Genomic DNA, 23659 nt, shown 5'->3' with positions numbered 1-23659 from the left:
GAGAGTTATGGGTTGAAAAAACAACAACAACAACAAAACCAACGAAAAAACCCCCACCAACCCTAAACCAGCTATAATGAAATATTAACATAAAAAGAAAAGATAATAGTAATAATAAGGAAATAATGAAACATATACAAAACCAGTATCGAGCTCCCAGGATGATGGTCCACGTCAGCGGTCAGCGCTGGAACCAGACTTGGGAATGGATGGGAACTGGATTCCAGATCTGGATTCAGGAACACACGGATGGGGATCAAAGGCAGAATGGCCAGAGTCCTCCTTGGACACCGGCCATTAAAGAAGAAAAGACTTGACCCCTTTGATCCCTCAGCTTTATACGGAGCACGATACAGATGGGATGGATCACCCCGTTGGTCAGTTTTGGGTCACCTGTCCTGTCCGCTCCTCCCCGCAGATGCGACCCCACTGTGTTCCTCCAGCCTGGCACTTTGCGAAGTTGGCTGACCTTGGTTGTTATAGCAATAAGTCTAAGCAGGAGCCTCTCTGCATGCCGTTCCTTGGTAGTCATCATAAACATCAGAGGTTATCACTGCTAGAAGCGCTCTCTGAAAAACATGCCGTTAATTTCAGAGACTGCAGTCAGTTAGAAAAGACTTAACTGAAAAGTGGTTTTGTTCTGTCTCAAACCAGGACACCCAGGCTTGATGCCCTAGGCACCTGTAATGCAAGTAGTGGTGAAAAAACACCTTAGTGTTCTCCACAGCTTCTTGTGGTGATGGAGAAGCCGAGAGCAGATGCATTAGTGTCTCCTGGAGAGATAGGTCAGAGTGACCCATCAGCTGCAGTGAAGCACCCTGAGCCGTCAACCTCTGCCTCCTGTCATGTTGGTGAACCGGTGACCTAATGTGTTATGGGAATCAATTAAATTTATTAGTTTTAAAAGCAAAACTCAAGACTTTTAGCCCCCACGCCCGTATCTTGATTTCAAGCACCAGGGATACAACAGTCAACATTTTTCAGCAGTTAGAAAACTGATGTAATCAATAGCAAAAAAGCCCAAAGAAGCGTTTCGAGCACGAGTGAATGAACAGCCTGATGCTTAGGGCTCCACTGAGATACTTGGAGGTTCACATTATTTCATACCACCTTCCCTAGAAAACATGTCCCTCGGCACTGTTTACCCTGCAACCATTATCACTCATATGGACACACCAACCCACAGGAAAACGTTAAACTAATAGCAACCTAAATATCTATATAAAGCAAATATTGGAAGATTTTCTCTTAATCATCCAACCGAATAAGAAGTCAAACTTGATACATTTGGAGGAGTCAAGGGTTTTTAGAATTTGGAGGTGCTGCATCACTCTGCTGTTTCACTAGATCTTAAGATATCATAGAACGGTTTGGGTTGGAAGGGACCTTAAAGATCACCTAGTTCCAAGCCCCCTGCCATGGGCAGGGACAGACCAGGTTGCTCAAAGCCCCATCCAGCCTAGTCCTGAACACCTCCAGGGGTGGGGCATCCACAGCTTCTCTGGGCAACCTGTTCCAGTGTCTCACCACCCTCACAGGAAAGGATTTCTTCCCAATATCTAACCTAAGTCTTCCCTCTTTCAGTTTAAAACCATTCTCTCTTGTCCTACCACTACACTCCCTCCCTCATAAAGAGTAAAGGAGATATCTAAGGCTGAGAAGGGCATCTGTTTTTGTTCTGTCAACATGCTACAAAGATGATGATGATGATGGTTTACTTCCCCCCCTCCAATATGGAACTCTGAACTTGAGCTTGATAATGATCACCCTTTTGAGATAACCTATTCATTTTAAGCCTCAGCACCCCACCAGCCCTGCCCCGACAAACTCCATTGTGCTTTTCTCTGCTCCATTAATTTTGCATTAAGGTCACAGGAAGGTTGCTGGAGCTGGTATATGGCAACAGAAACACCTTTCCTGTCTCTCTTAGGCAATATATAAGTAACCCATGCAACTTCTATAACCTTCTGTAAAACCTCTTACTACCTTACCAGGGAGGGTTATTCTATGAAAACCAAGCAAACCTATATTTGAGACGTCAAGTTGATTGAAGTTCAGCGGTTGAAAACCAACATTAAACATCAGGGGAGGTTTAGACAAACACAAGCCATTAACTACAATTAGTTTGTTTATTGAAAAGAACACTGTATTGTAATTCATGATGCAGAGTATCATTTACAGAGTGCAAGAAGCCATCAGAAATGCAGCACCAAGCAGTCGGTGGCTGAAAGAGGATCCCTTCCAATCCTCCCCCCCCCCCAAGTCCTCCCTTCCTAGTGCAACTAGGATGGCCATGAGGCTGCAGGGAAAGGCTAATACAGTATAAAGGCTTGATCTGTAATCTAACAGCAGTTTTCGGTAGAATATTGAGCTCAAATGTTAAATGCTCTCACCTACTCTGAATGTAAGCAAGCAGTCTCTTTCAGTGCTATCAAAAATTGCCAGAGATTGCTTAAAAATAAACAACTTTTAAGAACTTAATTTGATAAAACTATTTATTTTCATTGTGTATTTTGTTATAAGTGTTTCTGTCCTTCACAAAGATTGAAAGACATGCAAACTTGGCTGTAATCAAAATGCTTATTTAGTGAAAGTGATAAGGTATTCAGGGTAAGCTTGAATGTCATTAAATATGATGAACATGGATGGCTGGTTCACGTTATCAGTTGAACTGTCAAACAGATCTATAGAGTTACTAGCGTTTTTTGCTGCTGGAGTAATCGCTCCTTTTGTCCCCTGAGAATATTCTCCAACAAGGACTCGAGCCAAGTACATGTACTTCTTCCCATCCACATCTGGTTTAGAGTAGGTGTCATGGGCAGAATAGCTGGCTTTAATAGCAAAGTACGTTCCATTTCCAAAGACTGCAGCTGTAATCAGAAAAACAAGTGTTTTTGTGAGCGTTTCAGTACCAGCAATCATTACCTGCCATCTTCAGAGCCTGCGACTCCCTTGACAGTTTTGTTTATTTGCAATAGGGAGATTTAACAAAACAAATAAATTTTGCATACTATAGGCAGGACTATACAGATGGCCCAGCAAATCACTTCGAGCCCTATTCAGGAAAACAAAGAGTTATCTTGAAATTCACATTACCATGCGTTCCAGCATAGCTCCGGTCAAATCCGCGGTTGTTAATTAAGGTTAACGACTCCTTATTTGTCCCATGAAACAGAAGCCTCTCATTATTTTTGTTGCCGTTTTTGTTATCCATTTCACACTTTTTTATTTGGTAGGCCTTCCAAAAAAATGGGTTCTGTATCCTTTCGATCTGCACAGTTGGAAAGCAAGACACATTAATTCTCTTTAGCTTGCTGTCATGAAAACAATAGTGTATCAAGCATCCAATCTGCTTCCCAGACTCTCCTCCGAGCTCCAATGCACGTATACCAGATTATGAAATAAGTTCTTCAAAGGACTCCAGACTTTGCCATGAGGGACAGCAGAACCCAGCCCAAAACACGACAGAAACACTCCATGGGAAGCAATACAGGACAGTTTTGCAGGTTTCTGGGACACAGATGACATGCCTACCTGTATAGCACACATGGCTTAAGCGAGTCAATGCTGTGCTCTACTATAGCAAAAACAATTTAAAGAAAGCGCACTCTCCCCAGCGCTGAAGAAGCAACTTTTAACAGTCATTCCAAATACCTCAACAGCAACGTTAAACCGATGCTGATTAAAGTTACAGACAGCCATAAAGACTTGTCCAACTTCAGAAATCCCAGTGGAATTTATATTTCCATATTAGTATTCTTCATCACTTATTATATCAAAGTATTTATGCTCAGAAGCAACAACATGCTTTTACCTTTTCAATTTTTAGTGACTGACAGGTCTCCATAAACTTTTCCTGCACATCTCTGTATTCTCTTGTTTCTGGTTTTAGTTCCACTACCTTGAGTCGCTGGTTTTGCATATCTTCCCACGTTGCAGGGAGAAGTGTTGACTCTTGATCTTCAGAAGAAACATGATCAATCATATTTACCCATATTTACTCTGTCTTACAATGAAATATGCCCTGCTACAAAGCCTTCTAAAAGACCACACACCTATACACCTCACTCATCACTAGTGCCTACTGGTCTTGGTCAGCCAAGAGCGTTCTATGGGTCTTTTACCAGAAGATTAGGGCGTTGTAGTTTCCAGTTTGCCACTGCACTGGAAACTGATGTGCCAGAATTGGTAGGCAAATCTGTTCTTCACAGATGAAGAGGGATCCTTTGCAACATCCTTTACCAGTGGCCTTCCCTGCAAATCAGGTTTTCAAGGACATGGAGCAAATGCAGGTTTACTGAGTAGTTAACTCCCATCAACTAGGAGACTAGGAGCAAAGCATCCGAACAAGGGAAGCTTTAAATTGAGAAGTTAAAGAATATACTTTCCCTCTGGAAAGCTGAAGTAATCCTTTCCTTCCCTTATTTCACGTGAGGCCTAGTATCTAGCTGTATTGCCAAACAGTAACACTGACCGATGCATATGCTACAGACGTCCTAATTGAGGGAACCTATAATGCAGAAGTGGCATTTTTTGGTAAGAGATCAAAAAAATAAAAATCTGAAAATATGTGCAGGAGGCATTACTAAGGCACTGGGAGCTGCAGTTTCACTTTCAAGTGTTAAGTGGACAAAAGAGATGCTCCCGTTAAGATATAAAACGTGCCCCTGTAAAACCGAGTCACAGGAGGACAAAGAATAATACACTGGGAAAAGTCCTGTACGATGAGTAAGAAAAAGGTGGCTCCTTGTATTGTAAGGAACCAGAAATAAATGGAAGAGGGTACAATATCAAGAACAGAAATTAGCTGAGATCTAGAATGACAACTGCTACAAACATCCAATTATTGCCAGTGAGCCTGTTAAGAACCTCAGAACACGTTAACTACATTTCTAAATATTTTAAATAGCTGTGGGATTCTTGTATTTCCCAATTCAGTTCTTTTCTACATTCTCCAGAAATGGACCTGCACAAACTTCCTAACAGTATTTCACATACTCTTACCATTTCTTACTCTTACTAGGCTGGGTGAACGCAGTTTTAATGTGGGAACGTCAGTCTGTCAAGATACTCTTACTTACCTTCAGATTTATCAACACGTATAACAGATGTACGGTTTCCTTGGTCATCCACAGCGTATTTATCTTTTACATTCACTAAGTATTTTTTCCCATCAACGACGACTGAAATGTCTTTCTGCTTTCCCATGAAAGCATCTTCCAAGCGCATATTTGTGAGACTGTCGAAGGGTATATAGGAATCCTTTCCAAAATATTTCCACTCAATTAAGTTTTGTAGAAGTTCTGCCCTTATCATCTCCTGTTTAGCAGCTTTTACCCTGTGAATCATTTCCTGAACACTTGAATAAGCAATCCAGACATCTTTCTCAATACCTGAAATTCGAACAGAGGTACCATCCAAACAAAGAGCAATTTTTAATTTCTTTTGTAGGTCACACAGTTCCTCATTCTCCGCTTCACCAAAATGAAAGATAGACTCGTCTGTGATTTCTGTTTGAAACTGTTCCTTCAAAATTGCACTTTTCAACCAGTTTTCAGCTTCTTCCACTTTCTTTTTGTTTTCACCACAAATCTGCACGACAGCCAGCTCAATTTTCTTCTCCAAAACCCGTTTGCTTTTTACCTTTGGGGAAGGTTTCTCAGAGCTCCAGAGTGCTACATGGAAATACACAAATGTTGTAATTAACATTAACCATTACCAGCTGGTACTAAACAGATTTAGCTATAACCCGTATTTCATAGAATCATAGAATGGTTTAGGTTGGAAGAGAACTTAAAGATCATGGAGTTCCAACCCCCCTGCCATGGGCAGTGACACCTCCCACTAGACCAGGTTGCTCAAAGTCCCATCCAGCCTGGCCTTGAACACCTCCAGGGATGGGGTATGTATTTAAGTGACATCTACTTACACTTCAACTTGGAAATGAATGACCTGGCTGCTGGTTTAGCAGGCCTTTCTCTTTTCTGCATGCTTTTATGGAACACACTCAGCAGATGTGGCTGAAAGATGACAACTTTAATAGTTTTCACAGATGGAGCAGACTTATTACTTGCAAAGTCAGTTACTGCATCTATCATGTTGTCAGCTACCATAGCTGGATCACGGCCTGCCTCACCTGAAACAAGTTATAAATATTTTGCCTTTAAAAAGCGTTAATAACTGTTACAAATGGTTAAAACATCTTTAAAAGAACAGTTATGAACATACCCACAATCACTTGGATCACAAACAAGTTGGAAATAACTTCAGGCAGGCAACTAGGAAAGGTTTCTATTTATAAGAAGGAGGTTCAAGACCACCTTTCCAGCAAGGGAAAAATGGAAGTTTATTTTTCTTGACATGGTGACTGATCAGGTTATGATGTAGATGATATGGCTTGGTTACCCAATAAGCCACAGGCCTGACGCTCAATGGCACAATAGCCAACTTCTTTGCTGAAAAAACAAGTCTAGTTTTATTCATGCAAGAGGTCCCTGCATGCGTGGGGCCCAGCTCTGGATTCTCCGACCCTAGGGATTTCTACTGATCAAACTGAAAACAACAAGAGAGGAAAAACGAACAACCTGGCCTCTTTGACAGGTTGACATTCCACCCATATCAACCCTTCTTGTGCAGCTGCGAGCCAGAGTTGCATCATTTACCGAGTTCAGCAACGGAGTACCAGCTCCCTGCATATTCTTTGATGAGCTGCCCACAAGTATCAGGCTGCTGTGACAGATATTTATGGTTCTGCAGGAAGTACAGACATACCTTCAAGCCCCTGTTAGCAGAAGTGTCAAGTCTAGAGCACTCTTTACATACCAGCTGACTGCAAGGAGTGAAGCTTTCTAGGTCTTCATAAGCTTCTAATAACAGTTTTAAGGTCTGCAGTTTCTGAATACACTTTCACCAAAGAATAAACCCTCCAGATAAATCAAACTCATTGCTTGAGACCTGAGATCAGCAGAATCACATGCACTGAACCCATTTCAAAAGGGAGACGCAGACCTGTTCCAATTGCTGGGAAGGCGACAGAGGTGTACTGCTGTAATTCACACTCCTGAAGCACTGTGGTGACGAGAAACTTGATATCATCTTGGGCAACAAAATGAATTATATTTTTGCATGGCAGCTTTCCTGGTTGGGTGGTGATATAGCTCTTGTTCTGCTGTGAGGCTGAAACATTAAGTAGGAGAACATAATCAAGAATTATCCACAATACAGATGTGTACTAATCCTTATTAGGAGATAAATGGTGACAAATATACCCCAGGATAAGCTTCACGTCTCCTTCCACAAACTGTGCAACCCCCTCCTCTCTCTATTTTCAGTTTCAAGGCACAAGGATTCATTTTATGTTTGTGAAATATTTGCCTCATTTGGCAAATAAACTTTGTGGGCCTTTATTTGTCAAGTTTGCTCTGCAGACTCAAAGAACTTCATGCAGACTAGTCCTACACTCCGTCTTCACGCACACACAAGCACATCATCCACCTTCAGGTACCTAGCCTGAATCACCCTCTTGGTCTGCGCAACAGAGGTTTACCTCTTATCTCCTCTTCCAAGCTGACCGCCACACCAGCCTCTTTCCCACTTCCCTTGTTTGGTGGGGTTTTAAACCATGTACTTGTCCATCCCTGCTCTCCATTCCTTGTATTTGCTGTTCACTAGCTGAATTTGATCTACAAATAAATGCCTCTTCTGAGGCAGGAACCAAACTTCACTAATTTTGCCCTCTTGGTCACACAGAGGATGCGGTAGTGGGTTGCTAGTTCAGCCAACAGCAAAGATGTATTTTCTTACTCAAACATGACAAAAGGAGCAAACATTTCTGCCAACATCATCTCTTGCTCCTGGCTCTGTTTGATGTAGACTTGATTTGTTTTTATCATGGAAAGATTTATTGGAATAAGAGGATGCAATAATGAATAGATTTAGTTCTTTACATATACTTAGAAGCCCTCTTTTCTTGAAGATTTTTCTTTTCCTTCTCTCATTAGATGTTTACAAATATCACATTAACTGATTAAGAACTGGCTGATGTAACACAGTGCATAATACAGATGGATGTACAGTAGGCACTGAGAAAGTGTTTCAACAGATCCTCTGCCATACGTGAACACCTTCAGAAAGGAGGACAGAAGCATTGTACCATACCTAGGCGAGCACATTCGTCTTCAACCGCTTTTCCAGCACCACTCAGAATAGCTTGAGAGACACCTTAAATGAGAAGAGGCATAGGAATGCACTGTTACTGTTATTAATGCCATTAAAGTCCCATCTGAGGCAGAACTCTGTACTCATGGTATCTAGAATATCTCAACCCTGATAACAGCAAAGGTTATAATTGAAAAGCACCGTTGCCTAAATTTCAATTCAAAGTGATGTCTAAAATACCTAACAAGTTTCAGCAAGGACAAAACCTCACTGAGGTTTGTATTCTCCAGTCTGAGAGATGTTCTATAAAAACATTCTATTAAAAAAATTAAAATTATTAGTTTCTCTTTCTGCAAGTGTCTTAAACACACCATCCTGTAACATAGATTAACTAGGAAAAACAAAGTTGCAGACACTAATTGAACCTTTGTATCCTAAGAAGCAAAACAGAAACCACGCTGTGAAACAAAAGGGTTTGAAACATTGAAAAGAATACTTCCTACTTTCCTTATCCAGCCCTTCCAGCTGCATGTACCTGCATGTACTGTTTTCACACATAATACCAACTAAAATACCTTTTTTGAGGTTGAAGGTTTGGTTTGTTATGTTTACAATGACATCTCCCTCTTCCTTGGTAATATCGCCTTCTACCACCTGGAACACCACGGAGCCAATCATCATTTCATGTACATCCTGTGCTGGGGTTAAAGAGGTACCAGGGAGAGCTGCAGGAAAGAAACACAGACCCTGAGCAGAAGGGAGCGATGAGGTAGGAGGTAAGGGACTTGTTCACGGGTGCAACACCTTCAGAGACCACAGTTTGCCTCCAGACTCAGCTCGTGAAGAGAGCTGCCTGCCACGTTAACTGAAAATCATTCCTTCCCACGGGAGTCTCCGATCCACCTTCACGTATTCCCACCATTGCTATTCACGCTGAGATGGCAGAAAAAGAAGTTTTGCTGCACACCTGGTATGCAGACACTACTTTGTGACATTTTATTAAATAAGCCTTTGTGAAACTCCAAGGTGAGAGAGCAGCAAACTTCCCAAGTCTCGCTCCCTTGCTCCTCTGTCTCGCAGAGTTTTCAGGCAGGTTCTCTACCGCACAACAGGAACTTTTTACCTACGCGCTATTTGTAAAAACTTCATTGAGTTTTCAACACGTAACTTATTTTCTATACTCTGCAGTTCCATTAGGCTGGGTAACACCAAAGATATTTCAGCTTGGTTTTGCTATTCATCTGAGCATGTAAAAGATTTAAGAGTATTCCAAAGAGGCCACTTTAAGGCATATAACCAGGAATTCACCTGCCTTCCCAGGACATAAGAAGACTATCTAATCTGTTCACGATCTAATCAAGTACTGCAGCAATAAAAGGAAAAGCCCTACTTGTGCCCTCAGCACATGATAGCTTCTGCTGTCCTGACTTGTAGGGGTACCATCCAGATAATGAATCACAGGTACATTGTTTTTTCCCCCCCCCTTCTGTTTCAGACATTACAGACACTCAGCCTGAAAATACTATATGCTGCCTTTACAGCAGCCACTTCGACTGTTACTCGGACTTTGGGAATGACATGCTCACCAAACAAATATCTGAACATCCATATTGAGTTAATTCCCTAGAATATTTAAAAAAAAAAATAAAAAAATAAAAAAATCCACTAGGCACACAACTTCTGTGAAACAAGCTTACCTGTGCCTTCACTAGCCTTATTGGAAGAAGCATTCTGCTCTTCAACATGTACAGTATTTCCACATCTTTTTTCAAGTTCACCTGAAAATTCCTAGAGAAGGAAATTACAGTCAACCCCTGTAGAAGTCTTTGGATTACACAGTAGAAATAAAGCTTTGAAAAGTAAAGTTAAAAAAACGTTTAGAAAAAAGCTTAACGCAAATCACTTCACCATTACTTGCCATCTGCCATAATGCTGATGGCAAGTCTTGACACACTGTTGGTCTCGGAGAGCAAGGTGAGCAACAGGCAGAATTGATAAATAACCAAGTCAAAGCCCTGGTTCTGTTCCAGAGGGACACATTAACAGATGGCCTCCTTACACTGAGGGGCTAGTTTACAGCCCACCTCAAGTCTTGCAGCTAATGCCACCCTTCTCTATGCACAACAGCTCAGGCTTTGGCGCAGCAGCCTTCATTTTTGGCCCTTCAAAATGTATTAGCTACTGCACAAGACAGCAGAAGTCAACAGATGCGAACACTTATTTGGACATTAATTCACAGCGTGACTGCTCTCTTTAGAGAGATTCACGTGTGAAATGGAGTAACTTGAGCATGGATATTTGTGCTAATGCAATACTGAAGGGATGCAGAATACCAATATGTTTTCTAATGGAGAAGTTCACCAGCACAGCAATCCTAGCATAATTATTCTTCCTAAAAACACATTAGGCAAGTCCTACAATACTGAAGAATTCAGTGACGTGAGACAAAGAGCAATTACACTTTCATCTGTATTATTGCCAGGGAACAGAAAAGGACAGGAAGGGAGCAGAGCTGTACAGGACCGGCAGGTGACCATGAGGGGCAGAACCAAAAAGAGAACTTTTAGTGCAGACAAGAGAGACCGTCAGCAAACTTCTTTTGTACATACTTATAAAAGAATCCAGCCCTGCGGATTCTTTGGGGATCATCAGATAGCCAAGTATCATGAGACAGACCCAAATAAAAAAGCATGTAATAGAGACAGAAAAACATGGTAACTCACCTGAATAACAGCTGTGTCTTTCGAGTGCAACAGAAAGTGAACTTCCTCAAGCGAATTTACTTTATTTTTACTACTGAATTCTAACACTTTGTCAAACAGTATTTTAGCAACAACAGACCTCGGGAATCCTAAATTCCCTGCCCCAATCGCTGGGAAAGTAATTGACTTTAAAGACAGTTCCTCAGCAATCTGCAGGCATTTTGTGATGACGTAGCCCAAGACCTGTAAAACACAATTATTTTTTTCAATTACTGCAAGTAATTTTTTGGAGTATGTGCAACATAACATTGTCCCTTTTATCTATCTCTTGGTACTAAAATACAATAATTGCATACATCACAAGGAATATATTAGTCAACAAGGGATTCACCACACAGCTAAAAACAAACAGCCCAAACACTCTCATCACCTATGAAACTGTCCCTCGTTTCAAAGGAGAAGTTGCATTAAAGCCATTATCAAGCCCAGTCAAACTAGAGTTCAGGCAAATAGAAACCCTTATACCTGTGAAGATCTGTGTTTCTGGGACCACGCAGGTACGACAGCGTGAAGCACAACACTGCAACCCAGATTGTATCCTTCTGTTTTCAGCACAGAGCCTTCCTCGGGCATTCTTCCTTGGCCTTCTTCTTTCAAGCCTATCTGAAGCATTGGTCCTGCCTTGTTTAGCAAAGCTTTAGAGAGCGGCCCTTTACCAAGCTGGAGATCTCTGGGCACACTAATGACAACAGCATCCGTCTGAAAAACACACAAGCAAAAGCTCTAGCTTTTAAGTATCAAATTTAAGTTTTGCACCAATTCATCAAATACAGCCTGCCTGCTGATTTACAAACTAAATTTTTGGGACAGCAATCTGAGAGTGAACAAAGTTTTAGAATAAACCAGAAGTTATGCTCAATTCTAATACCACGAGCCTGTCTGAAGATACACAAAAGCCAAGTTAAGAGTGAAATTAATTTCAGCTCAGTGGGAGAAAGTTAAAATTCCACATCCCTGGTCTACTCATTCTACCTCCATTTGAAAAACATTTATGCAAGTTCGTTCTCCAAAAGAAGTTCACAGACCAAAAAATCTGTGTTTGCTGAGGTAAGCGGGACCTCCCACATGTGGCCGGTCTAGAGAAAAAGAAGATGCTGAAAACAAACAAGACTGGAGGAAAGCTAAGGAGGAAGAAGTAAGAAAAGCAGTAACTTACAAGGGAGAGAAACACAAAGGGCTATGAATGTTGTATCAAGCACTAAATTCAGCTCTTCAGGAAGGACCTCTCTACACATTTTAATGTATACTCTGCCCTGGCCAACTGGAGGAGCTGCACGCACAAGCTGTGGGAGGCATCCACTCCTGAAAGGATTTGCCAGCCACTATGGAAAAAGTTCTGAAAGGAGTTGCTTCCAGTTGCTTCCAGATCTCTGTATGGAAGCTATCAGTCAGCTAACAGCAGTGCAATACTGGAGGCAACTAGAAATCAATTAGTGAAGTTGATTCTCCACAGGAAACGCAACAGGAACTGCACATTTCAAGCCAGTGTTCACCAGTGACATAACTGATAACAGTTCTCCAGATCAATATCCAACAGAAGCAGGGAGAACCGGGCTGGCTTTGAGTACAGGGCTCGGACGTGCATGGCTGTGCTGCCTCAAGACCACGGTGGATCTAGAAGCAGCCCAGCCGCTCTCACATGGCAGGGTCCTCACGTTAACCAACACCGAGCATCCCTCTTTTGCTTTTGTGCTCGTACCACGCTCCGGTAATCAGGATTTCTGGGAAGGTCAATGCTGCAGGCAGGTGGTTCCTGCCCAGCACGGTAGGGTCAGGGGGGTTTGGAGCCCAGAACCATTCCTGCTGAACCCAGCTCCTTCTGCTAAACTGCAATGCACCGTGTACCACAGGGATCCGTGTGCCTCTGTGTTAGTAGACGACAAAATGCAACGCTACACAGCTGTCTGTATCTATCACATAAGACAGCCATCTAACAGCAATTCTTATTATCAGCAGTGATAGCCAGTTTCAGTAATATATCAAACATGTTGTGTTGCTAATTACAAATGATGGTCTAAGGTTGGTCAGTTTTTGCTTTTGCATTCATTTAAAAAAAAAACAAAACAAAACAAAAAAACAAACAACAAAACCCCACTGATATTTTAAAAGCAAATAATTTAAAACACTTACTGTAGCATCTTCAATGCTTCCTTTTTTCAGTATGATGTCAAGGCCTTCCTCAGTTGTTAACGATGGGAGGTTCTTGCTCTTTTGAGTAATTTTTCTTTTCCTAGGCAGAGGAACTTTACCGGTCTGATGCAGTGACCTGTAGGAAGGTGAATCATCTGCAAACACTTCTGTCAGTGCCTTGCAGAAAGCCTGAATGTTACTCTGTACAATATCCACAAGGTGAACCTCCTTCAAGCTGCTGTCCCCCGTGGATTCTTCCAAGGTCTCCTTGATGGAGGATACAATCGAATACGTACACAGTTCCAGCGGAAAGCCAAAAATCCCCCCACTTATAGCAGGCAGAGCTATGGAACGATGATTGTACATTTCGGCAAGTTGTAGGCTCTTCTTCACTGTCTTCCTTAACAAGAACACGCACTTTTCTGCTTCCTCCTTCCTCCACCTGGGCCCAACAGCATGAACGACGTTCTTGCAGGGGAGTTTCCCAGCGCCCATGATAACTGCGCACCCCGGCTGCAAAGGCCCGTTCTTCCTCACCAGCTCGTCACACTCCTGTTGTAGCTCTGGACCAGCCGCCTTCAACAGTGCGTCCGCAAGGCCACTGATGTGTTTTAAGTCTTCATTAGATGCGTTTACCACAACATCCACAGGGTAAGAGCACAAGTCAGCTTTATAAACCGCTATTACAACTCTACCTACGGTCACCTGCCCATAGGGCTTGCCTATATTACTATGGTCTTGCTCTTCTTCCAGCTGTTCTTCTGGCTGCTCTTCCAGCCTGACTAGACACTTAAAGTCTTGTTCTGCAGTGGCGGCAAAAAAGTGTTCTCGCTCTTTGAAATATGATTTGGCTCCTGGCTCTTTAATTACCACACGCTTATAATGCAGGCCGGACAGAATTTCCTCAATTAAGGTGGCTCCCTTCAGCACTTGTCTTCTTGACCCGCTCAAGGATATAACTCTACATTTCTTCTGCGTGCTAAAGCCAACTTTCACACCTTTATTCTGCAAGTCACCCCAAATACCGTTCTTCTCTTTCTCAAAAAACATGATGACTGCCGTGGGCTTTCCTGCAATGACCTTTTGTACTTGCGTGTTTTCGTCTATAAAGTTGGAAAGTTCCTCAAAGGCTTTTGCTACTGCTTGAGAACAACCAGCAATGATGACCTGACTCTCTGCGTGAGTGACTGTTACAGCTTCATTAATGCAGTTTTGCTTGGTGAGCATACTCCATTCCTTCTTCTGGAGGATGGACTCATCCACCAAAGTAATGCTTCTGTAGTCCAGTTCCCTCTTTATTTCTTCTTCTGCCTTCAGGAGATCTTCAGGAGTACTCCCTTCCAAGATGATAGCTTCTTTGTTAAGCTCATAAAAGGCACTAATTTGTTTTGACATAAACAGGCTCTGTGACAGGGTTTCATTATCAATACGCTCTAAAAACTTGAAAATATAAGGGTGGATATCAACTGTTTTCTTTGCCATTTTGCGTATATTATCTAATATTTCCCCTTTTACTTTATAAACTTCCTCAGGCATTCCACATAAGTTAATTATCTTCTGCAAACGATCGTAAGTTATCTGCAGGGCCGGGAACTCTGTACGAATTTTTTCTTCAAGACCAGTACTCTGTACAATTGCATATTCCCCTGGACCCATCTCCACCATTTCTTCAGTTCTTTGCTTTTCTCTTTCAATTTCTCTGGTGGCCTTGTCTACCAGAAACTTCAGTTCTTGTTCAACACTCTTCACAACAACTTCTTCACCCACCAGAACAAGTAAATTCTTGGAAATACATGGGATTATCATAACTTCATCATGGGTAAAGCCGTTTCTAATAGCTTCCCACCCCTCTGTGCTTACTTGACATTGAATTGCTTTGTACTTCGATATACTACGTGAAAATGCCAGAGAAACACTTTCATTCCATGTCTTGATCAATTGAAATACTGATCTTTTCCGCTCAGACAAAGCAGCTGAAGGATGCAAAGTAACTTTGGGGTTTGCACATTGGGGTTCAGGCCACGTTAGGACACAATTACACTTTGCCATTTCACAACTTATTGCCTTAGTTAGATTATCATTCGTCTGCAAGTAACACCAGATATACTGATCCAGAGGCACTGTAATTGGATCTGGCTTCTTTACTTGTGGCCCTTCCTTTCCATATAGCGCTATTCCCAGCGAGATGTAGTAAGGATAGACAGAGATTGGTGTTTTGTTGAGTGAATGCTGCTTTGCCAAGATCTTGGTTACATCTGAAACAAACAAACAAAAACCCAAATAATTAATGCTAGCTCTTAAAACCAAAGATCTTCTGGTTGGGTTTGTTTTTTTTTTTTCAAACTTTGTTTTCGACATCATAATGTTTGTTATGTCTACGAATAGTTCTACATTAATTTTCCCCCCTTCCCAGATCGAAATAATTCCAAGTTATTGAAGAGTTAATGGTTTATAAATGCCAAAAACTAAGTCAGAGAGAGACAGTTAAGAAACAACACTGTCCACCTCCTGGAGGAGGAGCACAGACTCTCCCCCCTTCTGTCATGTGCTGTACTTGAAGTGTCCAACTCAGCAGCTGTCTGGGCTGTTACCCAGCAGTATCAAACCACAGCTCCTCCCTTTCCCCTCAAAAGGGCATCTATTTTCTTTGACTTCCTTTCAGCTCTCTCCTTCACTGCAATGCCTCCAGCTTCCCCTTTGTTCTCCACCTTCCACAGACACTCACAGAATCTTAGAATTGTCTAAGTTGGAAGGGACCTTTAAGATCATCCAGTCCAACCATCAACCTAACTCTGATAAAAAAAAAACCCCATCACTAAACCATGTCACTAAGCACTATGTCAACCCGTCTAAATTTTAAATACCTCCAGGGATGGTGCCTCAAGCCCATTCCAATGCTTAATAACCCTTTCAGTGTAAAAATTTTTCCTAATATCCAATCTGAACCTCCCCTGGCACAACTTGAGGCCATTTCCTCTTCTCCTATCACCTGTGACTTGTTTCTGTTGCTGGCTGGATTAGCACAGCACCCGTTCTCCGGGCAAAAAGCTGTCCGAGAAATTGTCCTCAGAGGAGCCAGACAGCACACATTGCTGCAGGGCAGCTGGTGGAGAAGGTGCAGTGGGGAGAAGTCTCATGCAGTACACGGGGCTGTTTTCTCTATGGAAATAAACTGTAACCTCAACTCTGTAAGGATCAAAGCCTGGGTGAAATAACTCTGTATAGAGGAAAAAATTTTATGCCTCGCGCCCAGCTGGTCCTAAACTTAAGCTTTCACTCCAGTTAGCTGAGATCTGCTGACAAAGCGCCAGATCTGTTGTTTTATGAGGGCAAAGTAGGCCCTCGTTTTCTCTAGAAAATCCACTTTTTGATCTTTAAGTGAAAGTTTCTCAGAGAAATAAAGGCTTCATATTTCTGCATTACCTTTATGGTCCCTGAATGTAATGATAGCTGCATCTTCATCAGGCAGCTGCTGAACATCCACCACTTGTGCACCTCCATTCTTCTTGTTTTCAAAGTAGACAGTTATATAGTCAGTGGCTGTGTTCGGTGGTATATTTTCAGCCCTAACACTTCTTGTTAACTCAAGGCACCGTGCAGTAATATTTTGTTGCTTTGCTCTGTGGTTTTGGTTAAGCTTTTTAACAAATTCCTCTGTGGCTAGAAAGAGAAGGAAGAACAAAAAAAGAAAAAAAACATAGAAGAAAAAACTCAAAATCAAATTAGTAGCTCACTTTTCTACTATGTTAGCAGGCTATTGCTGTGTGCACTGACCAAAGCACTGAATTACAGAGCACGTATTGACTTGGAAGTGCCCTTCTTTTCACATATTCAGGATCTGTCACCTAGTATTCACTGCATGGTTGGTCCCAATTCTTGACCACAACTACCATAGCCAGAATTTGTCACCAGTTTTCCTACTGTGTAGCACTGGGTCTCTGTAACTCCAAAAGCAAAGAGGATTGGGTTCATTTTTGGTCTATGGCTTTATACACAACTAATCAGGCATAAGTCAACAAACAGTTCAAACTTGGATTGTTTCAGTTTTACGATAAACACGTTCTATTTTTGGCTATGTTTCCCCCCCATTATCACTACAGTAAAAGATAGTCAAGTCACTTTTACATCTGTCAGGCAAACACAGAATTAAGTTTTTAAAGGATCTACTTATTTGCTAAAGGCTACACCAAAAATTTGGGACTGGACCACGATATGACAGGCACCTAATTTCTGACTTCTAAAGCAGAAAACCCTATGCCTTCTCAGAGACGAAAAACTTCTTTGGTTTAGTTATACCATGGACTAATCCCTTCACAACTTTAAGATTTCTGAGCAACTTTATTCTTATGTATGACCAGTAATACAACTATTCCCATGAAGTTGATTCAAAGTGGCATATACCTGGTTTTCACCATGTTCTACCTTCTAAAGAGATTTACAGTTTTTCCACATGGAAGACAGAATTCTCTCTGCTTTCCTGTCCCACCTCCTCACCCAGAATCAAGCATACGTAAAATCACCTTATCCCTAAAAGGACTCAAGCGCAGCAGCATCCAAAGAATCCTGGAACCGGTGCAGCTCTCCTGGCAATGCAGCGCTGTTATCCCTACAACAACAGCTGTGGCATTGGCTTACACCGACTCTGAACCTGGTCTTGTCACACCACTTACTGTTGCCCATGGCCTGGGATGGAATTTGTTAACAACATCAACCATACATCTTGGCAGGAACCAGGAAGTCCCCCCCCCAACCTCTCACTGGTGAGAAGTAGGATCTGATACCTCTCCGCCACCTGGAAGATGCCTTTGTCATCGATCACTGATAAGGCAGAATAGAAAGCGCTAAAAAAAACCACCACAGTGGGCACACACGAGCTTAACAACTAGTTGGTACTGCAGCATCAAGCGTTAATTCCACACTTCACATAACTGACAGCTGCTGCTCTGACGACTGGACTTGCCTCAGCATCCCAGGGTCCGCCCAGCCTGGCATCCTGTCTCCAGCAATGGCCACAGCTGGTATCTAGAGAACAGCTGTAAGGAGATGCTGCTTCCTTCATCCTCTCCCAGCCTCCAATCTATTACAGTAGATTTCCCAAGCCTGATGCAGTCTATTTAATAACCTTAAAAAGCTCTGTTCCATGTACTTGTTCAATTTTCCCCTCAAATCCCTGCAAACTTATTACACGTGTAACACCTTTTGGCAAGGAGAGCCTTTATCATCAATCTGTTCTAAGACCAAGTACATCCTTTTGTTGCTTGTACAAAGTTATAGTTTGTTTTCAGTCCTGTCTTTTCTGTTTACTGTCCAAATCAGAGCCAGCCCTCTTCTGACCTACACTGGCCCCTACACCTCACATATAAAAGGTACGTCATTAACTTTAGGAGAGTAAATCCTCATTTAAAATGACGCGCAATCAGACTGAACCTTAAACCTATGACAGCAAACATTTATTTCCTGATTAGTCTCCCTCACACACGCACAAGTAGTTAATAAAGATCCGCAACTCTGACTCCTTCTTACCAATATTTCCAGTAAAAGCAACAACAGCAGCACGTATTTCAGGAATCATTTCCACATTGAAGTCACCATCATCCTCTGACAAGCCACTGATGTTCTCTACCAGCATAATTAACATGCAATCTTTTACTGTCTCCCCCACATTTTCCAGCAGAACTACGGTGGAAGGCTGGGATCCTTGAGAGTCTTCCACTTGGCACGGCTCCTGGAGAGTCCCTGCTTGCCACGGGTTCACGAAGAGATCAATTTTATTCACCGAGTGGTGCTTCCTCTGCAAAACTTCTTGGGCATCTAGTTCCACAAGAAAACAAACAAAGATGTGATCTTTGACCTTCCTGCCACAGCAGAGCAACACGTTAAATTATACTCTGCTTTAAAAATCTGGCCAGCCATATTTTCTTGTGCCACAGAGGAAAGAGAAAGAAAGCAAAACCACATCAAAAATTAGGGTCAAGATAAAAGCTACTCCATGATCCAGATGTCCCCAGCCTCCCCCAAAGGAAAAAAAAAAAAAAAAAAAAAGTTACTTTTTGAAGTACCCTCAAGTACTTCTACTACCCTCAAGTGCAAGAAACTCTTCTCCAGATTAGTAACATCTAACAAACACCAAATAAAGAAAGGCTTTTCCACCCTGCTTACCTTGTGTATTTAACAAATATTTAACTATTAACTATGTAACTACATTTGACTATGTTAAATGTTTAAACGTATTTCACTATTTTTCCTGCATAAAGTTTCCTCTTTTTGCATACATCCTTCACACACTAACAAGTTGCCAACAGCAATTTAGCATAGAGGAAAACTACAGATAAAATGAAGCTACTTCAAAATAATTTTCTCCAGAGGTGAGCATTCACTTCTCTGCCTTACAAATAAGTAATATTTACTACCTCTTTTTCTCCCGATCTCCAAAACTCTGGCAATTCAAATGAATATGAAAGAAAATACGACAAAATAACGTTTACCCATGATCTGCAGTTAATACTGTACTATGCGTTATCCAGTCTCCTGAACTAGAATTAAAGCTTCCTTATTCTGCAGCGCTCCCGACATCATTTCTCCTGCATAATTCTCTGCGAGCCTTGGGAAAGAGCTAGAAAACCACTTATTTCCCTGGGGTTATTACAAACACTGTCAGAAACCCACACCTGCATTGGACAGACAGGCACATTTGCTCCTTTTACATCCTGTCACTCTTTGGGAATAATACGTAATTTCTGCTGGAAATTTCTCACAGAGAGAGCCAGCACCAGCAAAGGCCTGGTGTAAATGGGAGCTTTAGTAATATAAGACTCATAAGAGACGATCATACCTTCCTCGTCCTGAAAGGTGATGATCATTTGCTCATCCTTTTTGATGAAGGACTTGATGGGACCTCCACCAGACTTCTTTTTATTTTCAAAGTACATTTCCACAATCTCATCTTCTATTTCCTCCCCAGAGGCAGTGGTTACTACTATGGCAGATTTCCTAGACGTTTCTTTTTCCACTTCCAGTTTCTCACGTGATTCTGAAACGAAAGATCACACCCTTATGCTTTAGGCAAAAGTTAAGAAAAAACCCAAGCATATTATCTTCCAAGCTTTTACACTGTGCTTTGTTCAGATCACAGATAAGATCAGCGGAAAGAACAGGCAAATAAACAGTAATTCAGGCGGTGGGCTTTTTTCCACAACAGCCTTTAAATCCCAAACAAGCTGACTGTATCACTAGTGTGAGTTGCCATATCAACAGGCGAGGAGAACAGGCTTCCATTCATCACCAGGCAAGGACAGCAGAGATAATGGCTATGAAAGCTCCTTCACACATCCACGATGAGGGGAACCATCACTCTTCTGCCTGTGCACCCTCTCCATTTACAGCTCCAGCCGTTGCTGTGGGTCACCATGGGTCTACATGTGCTGGCTGCCACGGAGCTCAGGTATACCTGGGGTACACAGCTACTGATGTTCTACCACAGGTGTACCTGGGCTGGTGGCAGCTGGGAAGGTCTGGATAGGGACAGCCTTACCCAGAAAGGTCAGTATCCACTGCATGTTCTCCCTAAGGAACTGACCTGTCTGAGGAAGTCAGTGAAGTGGGGAGTTTCCTAAAGGGACTCATACAGTGAAAAAACCCAACCAATTTATTTATTTTAGCCTGAGATCATGATTTCTACACTACATTAGACAAACACCACAAGCCACCCAGGTGACCTGGGCGCTACTGCAGCATAAAGGTCAGTGAAAACCAACGAAGCAGGAATACACCTGGCCTTTGCTTGGTAAGTGGCACACTTACCTGTCTCCTGCTGAGCGAGCACAGGGGCCTCCTCATTCTGGCAGGTGGGAAGAGACACCTCAGGTTCATTAACTAGAGATAAACGACAATGCTTTCTCAGTTATTGTGTACTTCAAGAAGAAGGTGGTCATGCTTTTGTAGACCTGGGAGCTAACACAGCTTGAATTTAGTTTCATTTGACATTGCCAGAATCACAGGCTTCACTTTTTTCAGACTATACGTTGCATGCGGTTACAAAAACACCCTTTAAGCTCAAAAAACCCTCAGCCATAGCGTTAAAAACCAAACTGGCACGTAGCGGTGCTGCATGAACCACCGGCAGCAGCTCCCCCTGTACATTCCAGCACCATCCTCATACAAGAACCGTGCTGTCGAACAAGAGCTCTGTCGAGGACACCTCTCCTCTGGAGGGAAGCGCCTTTAGAAACCGGGCACTTTTGTCATGACGTATCCTGACTCCCCACGACAACTCTACCTGCCAGTTTAGAACAGGAGGGAACACAGCTAAATTAGAAAACGAAAGATAGCAGTCCTGTCAGACCACTTCTCTAGTCCCTGCCCTCCATCTTCACCCGTGCACCCCTGTCATTAGCACAAATAAGCAATTTGTGTGTAGAGGCAAGTGGGCTACATCTGATAAGGCAAACTCTGGCCCGCAGGGAGAAGACACACGATGTCAGCTAGATCCGTAACAAGAGCTGCACAGAAAAGTTAGTTCCTTCAGTTTTAATGCGCGCCTGGCAGCTTGCTTAAGGGCTGTGCTTTACGAATTAGATTCATTTTGTGGTTTAAAGAGAAAAGAAAAGAAAAGAGAAGAAAAGACCACCAAAACAAAAAAAAAAAAAAAAAACAAACAAGGAAGGAGAGGGCTGGAAATGGAAAATGAAAGAGCTCACGGCCAGCCCGCACCACCGGAGGGGCTCGGTCGGTGGCTTCGAGCCGCGGGGTGGGCCAGCGCCGCCGGGCTTGTGGCGAGCGTTCCCCCCCGCACCGCACCGCACGCAGACCCTACCTGGCGCCTCGGCCCCGCCGGCCCGTCCCGGCTCCTGGAAGCGGAACGAGAGGAGAGAGGTCACCCACGGCCCCGCTCGCCCACCCCTCTCCTCCCTTGCCGCCCCTTCCCCTCCCGCCTCACCTGCGCGGGGTCGCCGTCGGCGGGCACCTCGGTGACCAGCAGCGACAGCCGCCCTCGGGGCCCCCAGTCCAGCTCATGGACCCGCCGCTCCAGCACCCGCTGCCTCACTGCCAACACGACAGGCACCGGTGGTGAGGGGAGGGCGGCGGCCACCTCTCCCCCTCACCACCACCCCCCCCCCAAACCGGCCATTAGCCTCCCCCGCCCCGGCCGCTCACCCTCGGGCTGGGCGAAGCAGACGAGAAGATCCCCGGTCCCGATTCCGGTCCCGGCCCGCAGCTCGCACTCGCCGCCGCCCGAGCGCCGCTGGCTCTGGAAGTAGCAGAGCAGCTTCTTCCTCAGGGCGGGCGAGGCCTCGGCGGCGCCCCAGTCGCCGCGCACCAGCAGCGGGAAGGCGCCCGGCCGCTGCCCCGCCATGGCCGCCGTCCCGGCCCTCCCTCACCCCCCCCCCCCGCTCCTTCCCTCTCTCTTTCGGTTTCATTTCTCCGCCGGGGAGGGCGGCGGAAAGCTCCGCCCCGCCACCGCCGCCACCGCCACCGCGCCCCCGGGCGACACAGACACGGCTGGCTTTTTTTTTTTTTTTTTTTTTTTCGGTGCCCGAGCTTCAGATGTTTCGGCCCAAATAACGCGGAGCTCGCTCTCCCCGCCTCGCGCTGCCAAATCCGGTCGCGACACGAAGTAAAATGGCCCGTTCCCGTCCTTCTCCCTCAGAAAGGCTCCTAGGACCCTGAGGGATTGCCAGGGAGGAGGATTCTCCTGGGACCAGCGTGACATCCCCGGCGGGGTGCTCAGGGCTCCCCCCCCTCCCCCTTTTCAGCCGTTTCTTGCTGTGTGTTTTACTAATGTGCCCGAATATGAGACAAATAAATGAAAATTCCACACCCCCCCCCCCCCAACTGATGCCAAAAGAATATGGTTACAAAGTTACACGAGGGCTTTGTATCCAAGTCTGATAGAACTTTGATTGAACTCCAGCTGAGCTCCTGAAATTAAACCTTACTTGGACCTCTTGCACCTGGACTAGATGCAGCAACAATTATACTTAATTACGTCCTTGCACCTCACAGAATGATAGGGGGTTGGAAGGGACCTCTGGAGATCATCTAGTCCAACCCCCCTGCCAAAGCAGGTCCACCCAGAGCAGGTTGCACAGGAACGTGTCCAGGTGGGTTTTGAATGTCTCCAGAGACGGAGACTCCACCACCTCCCTGGGCAGCCTCTTCCAGTGCTCTGCCACCCTCAAGGTAAAGAAGTTCCTCCTCTTGTTTAGGTGGAACTTCTTATATTCAAGTTTGTGCCCATTTCCTCTTGTCCTGTCACTGGGCACCACAGAAAAAAGACTGGCCCCATCCTCTTGACACCCACCCTTTAAGTACTTATAAGCATTGATCAGATCCCCCCTCAGTCTTCTCTTCTCTAGACTAAAAAGACCCAAGTGCCTCAGCCTTTCCTCATAAGGGAGATGCTCCAGGCCCCTCATCATCTAGTCCACCTGGTCTAGATGTAGGAACAATTAACCGAAGCCCAAGATCAAAGAAATGGAGTTGTTGAAGGGTTACCCTGTCGAGAGCTCATTGAAGGCCCATGGAGGGAGCATGCTCCTGGTCTCTGATTCAAGCACAGGATGACAAGATGTATAGTCCTTGGAAGGGAGGTTAGACAAGAGAGTATCTGA

General features: G+C 43.8%; 1 protein-coding gene across 1 annotated transcript; it reads right to left on the bottom strand.

Annotated features, from left to right (window-relative positions):
• Positions 1 to 2112: 2112 nt before the first annotated feature.
• Positions 2113 to 22436, bottom strand: LOC141463184 (protein mono-ADP-ribosyltransferase PARP14-like). The gene is made up of 19 exons (XM_074145484.1): positions 22203 to 22436; positions 21985 to 22091; positions 21862 to 21895; positions 20850 to 20921; positions 19882 to 20079; positions 18573 to 18860; positions 16473 to 16709; positions 13050 to 15304; positions 11385 to 11618; positions 10881 to 11102; positions 9855 to 9945; positions 8733 to 8882; positions 8158 to 8220; positions 7009 to 7176; positions 5930 to 6136; positions 5082 to 5675; positions 3815 to 3960; positions 3097 to 3271; positions 2113 to 2870 (listed from the first exon to the last, which is right to left on the bottom strand). The coding sequence occupies exons 1-19, from the start codon at positions 22399 to 22401 to the stop codon at positions 2581 to 2583; spliced, it is 5730 nt and encodes a 1909-aa protein (XP_074001585.1). The 5' UTR covers positions 22402 to 22436; the 3' UTR covers positions 2113 to 2580.
• Between the last annotated feature and the right edge of the window lie 1223 nt (positions 22437 to 23659).

The sequence above is a fragment of the Numenius arquata genome, chromosome 3 (assembly GCF_964106895.1).
Source record: "Numenius arquata chromosome 3, bNumArq3.hap1.1, whole genome shotgun sequence".
Lineage (NCBI taxonomy): Eukaryota > Metazoa > Chordata > Aves > Charadriiformes > Scolopacidae > Numenius > Numenius arquata.
This window is presented reverse-complemented; position numbering and strand designations above follow the sequence as displayed.